At 39.6% G+C, this 8,569-nt stretch overlaps 1 protein-coding gene across 2 annotated transcripts in view; it reads right to left on the minus strand.

Moving 5' to 3' along the window:
* Positions 1–1,477: 1,477 nt before the first annotated feature.
* The window catches only part of LOC113648133 (ephrin type-B receptor 3), a 36,429-nt gene continuing 29,337 nt past the window's right edge, over positions 1,478–8,569 (minus strand). For both annotated transcript variants that reach the window (XM_027155189.2, XM_027155187.2), the window contains exons 11-16: positions 8,479–8,569; positions 7,974–8,189; positions 7,725–7,874; positions 7,453–7,646; positions 5,322–5,477; positions 1,478–2,714 (exon numbers count right to left, since the gene is read on the minus strand). The exon at positions 8,479–8,569 is cut by the window's right edge and continues 157 nt beyond it. In XM_027155189.2, the coding sequence (XP_027010990.2) occupies positions 2,606–2,714; positions 5,322–5,477; positions 7,453–7,646; positions 7,725–7,874; positions 7,974–8,189; positions 8,479–8,569 (916 nt within the window). In that variant the 3' untranslated portion in view covers positions 1,478–2,605. The remainder of the gene's footprint in view (positions 2,715–5,321; positions 5,478–7,452; positions 7,647–7,724; positions 7,875–7,973; positions 8,190–8,478) is intronic.

Genomic DNA, 8,569 nt, shown 5'->3' on the forward strand with positions numbered 1-8,569 from the left:
ATCCACACAGTGAGTAAGTTGAGTTAAACCAAAACATGGCCCCGCCCCCTTTTCTTTTTCCACCGATCGTGTTCCATGTCGCCAAGGCCACGCCCGAATATGGCTCAGCCAATGAGAGAAAGTCAGAGCAAAAAAATATTAGTGTGAATAAAGTGTAGGATTATAAAATCAAAATATAAAACATGCAAACCACATAAACACCATCATCAGCACTGAGGGCATGTCCCAAACCACATACTATCCACTACACACAGGAAATGAGTGCAGACTCAGCTGCTCCTTAATCTCCCTGTCTTTTCATCTGTCACACACACACACACACACACACACACACACACACACACACACACACACACACACACACACACACACACACACACACACACACACACACACACACACCTAATCTTCGTCTGAGACTTCACTGTGAGGAAACGGTGCATGAACACACACACACACACAGAGAGAGAGAGAGAGAGAGAGAGAGAGAGAGAGAGAGAGAGAGAGAGAGAGAGAGAGAGAGAGAGAGAGAGAGAGAGAGAGAGAGAGAGAGAGAGAGAGATCCTTTTTAATTGAAAGAGTGAGAAAGGCTGAAGGGACAGACAGACAGAAGGAAGGAAGATATATAGACAGTAGGAAAGACAAAGAAGAAGAATAAGATACAGTAAGAGACAAACACAGCAGGACAGAGAGATGAGAGAAGGAGAATGAGAGAGGAAGAAACAGACAGAGAGAGATGGATATAGTAAGAGACATTTACTTTTTATATTACTGACCTCATTCACTATGGAATTATTGATCTGTGTGTGTGTGTGTGTGTGTGTCTGTGTGTGTCCGTGTATGTGTGTGTGTGCAAAGTCTGTTTCAGGCTTTGCAGAGGTTATAATTTGCACAGAAAATGTAAATAAATGGACTAAATTAATTTAAATAGGCATCATTTTTGCATATATTTAAATAATTATTCGATTCTGTGGAAATTGTTAGAAAATAACATTAATCGTTTCAAACCCAACACACATTTTTTTCATGTTCTTTTTTATCTTAATTTTTTTGTTACAAAACATGAACAGGCTGTTTAGAACAACAACATTACAGGGTTTATTTTCCTAAATTAATATGAGATCGTTCTGAAGGTCAAGTTCTTTTTTTTGGTGATTTGTCCTCTGTCTGTGTGTCCGATGATTCCAGAAATAAAGGAAATAAATAGCATGAGGTCAAAACAGATTAAGCAGGTGGAAAGTCCGTGAAAGATGAAACAGAAACGAAATTCAACTTTTCTATCATTCTCTAAATGACGTTTATAATATTATAATATATAATCTAATATGCATATATCATCAAATCCATAATGCATATGCATGGATCATATTTATAACACATATGCATATATTCATATTTATAATAAAAAATTTCAGTTCCTTTTTTTTTTTTTTTTTTTAAAAAACACCGTTATTAATCGTCCATGGGTTACAGCTGGTTGAAATATAATTGCTTTTCATCACATGCGGGTTTTATTCGCCAACTGTGGAGCTAAAGCAGTAATGTACAGTATTCATGTGCATATTCAGTTACTAACTCATACACACACACACACACACTCTCTCACACACGGGTTACACACAAGGCCACGGCTCAGAGATGGCAGATGACGGCCATTTTGAAAAATAAAACAATGAAGAAGGCTAATAAGTGTTTCAATTCTATTCTTAGTTTAGCATCTAACTACAGAAATGTATTCTGGGTAATTTACTAAATAAATTGTTTTAATCCTAAAAAATAAAATAAAAAGATGCATCGAAGAGAGAGAATGCATTAGAACAGTAAGTACAATTAAAATAAAGAGTAGAACGGTTTATTCCAAAAAAGTTCTGTGGCCTCCGGGCCATGTGTCGTCTCCCCCGATAAATCACCTTCAATATGAAGATGAACACACACACACACACACACACACACACACACACACACACACACACACACACACACACACACACACACACACACACACACACAATAAAACATATCCTAGCACTAGATGGATGGAAGGATTTTTTTCTCCTCGTCAGTTTTGTCCGTTCAGAGTTCAGAGCGAATGGAGTCCATTTATTTATTCATCTCCTCCATCTTTAGCAAAGAAGTGACACGGCTCAGAAAAAGGGGCGTGTCCCACCTGACCGTATCGCAAAACAAATTTAAATCACACATGCAGACTGAAGTCTTGTTAAAAATAAAAACAAACAAACTATAAAATAATTGTAAAAGTAGAGAAAGTGTCCATCCGAAATCACACCCTATTCACTACATAGGGCACTATTTAGGGAGTGAGCCGCTCTGTAGTCCTGTTCTGAGGGCGTAGTGAATGAAGATCATCTTGTGCACTTAGGAAATCCCACAATGCACTGCGAGAGGTGAGTGTCCAATGAAAGGAAGGCAGAATACCCATAATGCACCATGGTGTGTCAAGGGAATAGGGAGTAGGGCAGGGTTTCGGACACAGGGACAGTCATGAGGCACCGCGAGCTAGTTTTTTCTGCTTGGTCAGACAGCCAAAGTTTTCTGCACTCTCATTGGTAAGCTCTGGATTAATCCCCGCCCCCTTTTTCCTGTTTCACACCTGCACAGGTAGCGTTTGGTTCATCTGCAGTCTCATGTCCTGAATGCTGCTGAGGATCTTCTTCTGGTGTCCAGCGAGTGTCACACCTATCCTCAACAGATCCCTGTATACACACACACACAACACATCTAAGTTAAACAGTTTCATATAAAGTGTGAAACTTTTTTCAATGAAACAAACTGACAAAATGCTGCTGAAACTGATGATGTCACAGTGGACAGCTGACCAATCAGCAGCCTTGCTTTATTTCCCACTCATTAACATTTCTTTCTTTCTTTCTTTCTTTGGCTTTCTCATTTTCTGTCTCTTCATTCAAGTTGCCGCTTTTCTTTTCTATTCTATTTTTGGGCACTACAAAAACTGTCCATTTTTCTTTCTTCTTCTCTTTTTTAATCTGTCATCTTAAATCATTATTCTTTCATACTTTCTTCCTTTCTTTGTATTGAACTACAAATTGTATTCATTACGGTTACAACCTCAGGGACATATTTTGTTTTTAAAGGTAGGTGTGTGTGTGTGTGTGTGTGTGTGTGTGTGCGTGTGTGTGAGAACAATGACAGGTGAAATACTGTTTTAAGGTTAAGCAAACAGCACTCAGTGAGATAGGTAGGTGTGTGTGTTTGTTTGTGTGAGAGAGAGAGTATATGTGCTTGTGTTGTGAGAGTTGCAGGGGTTTTCAGTGGGTATAGGAGCCAAGGTCAGGTGATTTGGGTTAATAATTATTCACTTCATTCAGCTGCTATTTCACACACACACACACACACACACACACACACACACACACACACACACACACACACACACACACACACACCATCTATATAGTATACAGATTTACTTGAAATGAGTTTTTCAAAGATCATATCCTCCCACAACAGCAAAAAGAGAATGTGTGTGTGTGTGTGTGTGTGTGTGTGTGTGGGTGGGTGTGTGTGTGTGCACCATAGTACTGAATACCTAGAGAAACGTTTGTAACTGTGTGTTGTAGTGAGTTTGTAGTAAGGTGATGAATCGGTTATTAAATTATCTAAAGTAAAAACCCCACCTGCTTCCTGTGTAATCTAATCTGTGTTTGTTTAACACTACAAACAGGTAAAACCACACACACACACTCACACTCACTCACACACACACTCACACGCACACACACGCGCACACACACCCACACACACATTATGTCCTTGTCTCTGTTTAGTTTATTTACCTGGCATACTGGAAGTGGAAGCTTTATGTCTTGTTTTTAGTGTACACACTGCTGAAAGGGCAATGTTGATTCCATTCACTCACATCACTTACACACTCATTTATGTGTCTTACACTGATATATCTATGAACTGATGTTTATATATGTATATAGACACACATGTATGTATGTGTGTGTGTGTGTGTGTGTGTGGCATAAGTGATGAACACATTGATAGATTTTTATTTCACATGAAACATTCTCCATGTATCATGACAGAAAGAGTTTACTGACATGTGATGGGGAAATGTGGCATGGCTTACAGGTGGCCAGTAAATATCAGAGATTTCAAAACTGGTTCATCTGTTGTTTTATTGGAGAAAACAATAGACTTTTGTTATATTTTTGAGTAATATCTCGTAGGAACTCCAGTGATGACACCATCAAAATCAATAATCATATCAATAATCTCTCATTCTGTAGCATTCTATTTAATAATAATAACAATATATATATATATATATATATATATATATATATATATATATATATACATAAAATGTAAAAAAAATATGGTAAATTGCACTAACTAAAATGTGTATGTGTGTGTGTGTGTGTTGCCAACAGCAGCGGAGAAAAGGATAATAAATGACGATCATTAGTAGAATTAGCAGCAGAGCGCCACCTGTCCAGTTGCCAGATTGATATAAATGAGCGTTTTAGATAAATGTGCTAGTGATTAATGTGTGATTAATGTGAATTATTATCGCCGGTAATCATTTGTTGATCTTAAACGACCTCATTCATTTCCGTTGGCTATTGGCGTGACCTCTGATCGCTCTTTACCTGTTCACAATGCTGCTGAGGTTAGATGACATATAAGCCTGTAAGAGCGTGAGATTTGGGACGCTGTGCTTAAATTACATTTACTTTATGGTAGCTGTTATAGCAATGTCTGACAGGATATGTAACATTTGGGATGGAGCCATAGGGCAGATTAGAGATACCTACCATGTCTGTGTGTTAGACCTAGACTGTAATACCTCTGTGTGCTGAATGATAATTATTAATTCCAGTGTATCCTGAGTTTCGCTCCTCGGATGTGTTTCATTTGTAGGTGTTTAGTGTTTTCTTTCATTGCCTGTTTGTTCCTGGTGTTTAATTATATCTCAGAGACAAGTCTATCCTGTTTGTCTTGTCTTTGGGTTTGTCCCTCCGGAGTCGTGGATTATTCTTTACGGTTGTATTTAACGTTCCCTCTTTATCCTCACAATGTCTACTTATTCTTCCTGTGAGAGCACTTAATTCTGCAGTGACTTCATGCTAATGCACCACCTGTCGGTTTATCATTCTATACCTGTCTTTCTGTCTGTCTGCCTTGTCAAATCTTGTTAAATGCATTTTTAAATGTTTGAATAATTTGCACTATTTTTTTCTCTCTCATTTTATCACCTATACTTTTTTTATAGTTTACTATGTGTATTTGTTCATCGTTTATCTTGTGTGAATTTTTTATAGCTCACTCACTCTGATGTCATTTGGGCTACAAGGTCAAAGGAGGCGAAGCCGGCGTTCAGGAAGTTCTCTCTGTAGCGGCTCATTTTGATGGCATCCAGCCAATCGCTCACTGTGGTGAAGGTGGAGTAATCAGGAACACTGCGGTCCAGCAGAGGCTGAGACGCTCTACACCACAGACAGAGAGACAGAGAGAGAGAGAGAGAGAGAGAGAGAGAGAGAGAGAGAGAGAGAGAGAGAGAGAGAGAGAGAGAGAGATAGAGTGTGTGAGTTACCTCCTCATATTCACTCAAAACTGATGTCACTATCAGATCTTCATCTTTTCTGGCTCTGGTTTTGTTCTGTTCTGGTATTTTACTTTCTCTTCTGGTTTTATTCTTTTTGTTCTTCTGCCTGTATTCTCATCCTGCTTTTGATTCTGGTTCTATTCAGGTGTGAAGTATCACTTTGTGTTGTCGTATTTAGAGTAAAATCATCGCTGTGTTCTCTCTGAGCCGGGTGAAACTGAGTTTAAACTCGGCTCTGATGTCTGCTCTCTGAGGTTCTAGCAGCTCTTGGCTGGTGTGTCTGTGGAGTTCGAGGCCTCGGTGGGATTTTTAATAACACAGTGTGATGAAGACGAGGGCACTGAGGTCATGCCGAGAGCAAAGAGCTCCCTGTGTTCTGTCTCTACGCTCTGCTGAGGCCTGTCTGCTCCTGACGGCATTCAATTAATTAACAATTAAGAACTGAGGAGGAAAAACGCTGCAAGCAGTGACACAGAGGTTCCATTCAGGAGAAGAAGAACAGATGGATGGAAGACTGATTTTAATAAGCTCCTGATGTTCCTCAGTTAAAACCCTCAGGTTATAAACCGTGAGACTCCTCATGCTCTCCTGTAACCCTCATACTGATGTTCTACTGTAACCCTCATGCTGATGTTCTACTGTACCCCTCATGCTGATGTTCTACTGTACCCCTCATGCTGATGTTCTACTGTAACCCTCGTGCTGATGTTCTACTGTAACCTTTACTCTACCCCCCCCCCCTCCCCAGGACATCTGCTGGACCGTTTAAATCTTGTTAGCAGCTAATTAAAACTATTCTCATCATGACACTACCTCAATTTATCTAAGCCCTCATCACTAATCTCCTCAAACCATCGCTGAGACTATCACAGAATCATCCAAGATCTATTTATATTCATTTATTTTACTCTTTTTAGTGATTAGCTAACAAACCAATGCTAGCTATGCTGTCTGTTAGCTAAAAGTTAGCTAAACTAATTAGATGATGCAATAAGATATTTGTCTGTTGTTGCGCCTTTAAAAATTCGATAGCCATATTTCCCATTTGTTAGCACTATTACTTATTAGCGTTTATAAATGTAAACAATACATTTTTTGCAACATTATCATAAACAGCACTAAACCCTCCAATATGCTGTAAAATCTCTATAAAAGCACCCAGATATTGAGCCATTACTTTATTTTGTTAATTAAAATTACACATCAGTAGTAGCTAACAAGCTAACTTGTTAGCTGCTAGGTTAGCTATTGGCTATTTATATTTAGCTAACACAGTTAACTATCAGGTTTTACAGACTAACTACCTTTTTTAAAAGCAACACAATATAATGAGCCTAGCCTTAGAAAACAAACAGCAATGATGATGCGACAGAGCATTGTATAATGAATGCTGCATTGGCTTTGAGTCTCATTTCATATCGCTTTGTAACAGAGACAAATCCCACCAAAACATTTTATACAAATCATATTTAGCTTCGATGAACCAGTGAAGCACTGGCAGAATCAGCAGGAGGTTATTGAGGTTAATGGCCGAACAGCCAATCATACAACAGCGTATGTGTGACTGACTGATGCACTGACCAATCACTGACAGCCCCAAGTTGGCTAATAAGAAGGGTTTTAAAAGCTAAGTTGTTGTGTGAAAGCCTGATCCTGTCCACTGTAGTTTGTTTAAAATGATAAAACTGAATCAAATTAAATATTTGAGATTGACATAATTACATTTATAGAATTAAACAAAAGACCACATTCTTACTAACCATAATAAAGATAAGAGTAATCTTTGTGACTTCCTGGTACATCTGTACACTGCTCTTAGCCAATCAGGTTGTAGGAGTGTATGATGCGTTTCTTACCCACACGGTGTGTTGGCTACCACTTTGAGACTGGCAGCGTTACGGATTAATTTGTCGAGTGTGTTGACGATCTGGGAGAATTTGGGTCTGAGATTCCTCTCTTTCACCCAACAGTCCAGCATTAACTGGTGCAGAGCCGTGGGACAATCCATAGGTGGGGGCAGGCGATAATCCTGTTCCACGGCGTTAATAACCTGTACATCATATGAACACTCAATCAGAACCACTGTGATGCACATCTGATAAGCTAAACAAAAGCAAAATAAACTTACGTCCTGGTTGCTCATGTCCCAGTATGGCCGCTCGCCATATGACATCACTTCCCACATGACGATTCCGTAGCTCCACACATCGCTTGCTGAAGTGAATTTCCTGTATGCAATCGCTTCCGGGGCCGTCCAGCGAATCGGAATTTTCCCTCCCTACAGATAAATATAAATATCGTTTTATAATGATAAGGGCTGTGACAGTGTGTTTGTGTGTGTGTGTGTGTGTGTGTGTGTGTGTGTGTGTGTGTGTACCAGAGAGCTGGTGTAGGTAGGGTCATTAGGGTCATCCTCCAGGAAGCGGGACAGGCCGAAGTCAGACACTTTACACACCAGGTTGCTGTTGACGAGGATGTTACGGGCTGCAAGGTCACGGTGTACGTAGTTCATATCACACAGGTACTTCATACCACTCGCTATTCCACGCAGCATTCCGACCAGCTGGATTACCGTAAACTGACCATCATTCAGCTGCAGTAAGGAAAAGAAGATGTAGAACAGATCAATAAAAAGATAAATAAACAGAAACTAAGAAGAAGGAGAGAGAGAGAGAGAGAGAGAGAGAGAGAGAGAGAGAGAGAGAGAGAGAGAGAGAGAGAGAGAGAGAGAGAAGGAAGACAACACACCGAAACTACAGAAGAAAGAGAGAAAGATAGACAGTGGCAGACAGTGCAAGAGACAGACAAACATGCAAACATTATATTATATTATATATATGTATGTATGTTTGTGTGTATATGTGTGTGTTAGTGTGTGTTACCCGTAGAAATGAGTCGAGAGCTCCATTCTCCATGAACTCTGTAAGGATCATGACGGGCCGGCTCTTGGTGACCACGCCCTCCAGTCGAATG

Source organism: Tachysurus fulvidraco, chromosome 2 (assembly GCF_022655615.1).
Source record: "Tachysurus fulvidraco isolate hzauxx_2018 chromosome 2, HZAU_PFXX_2.0, whole genome shotgun sequence".
Lineage (NCBI taxonomy): Eukaryota > Metazoa > Chordata > Actinopteri > Siluriformes > Bagridae > Tachysurus > Tachysurus fulvidraco.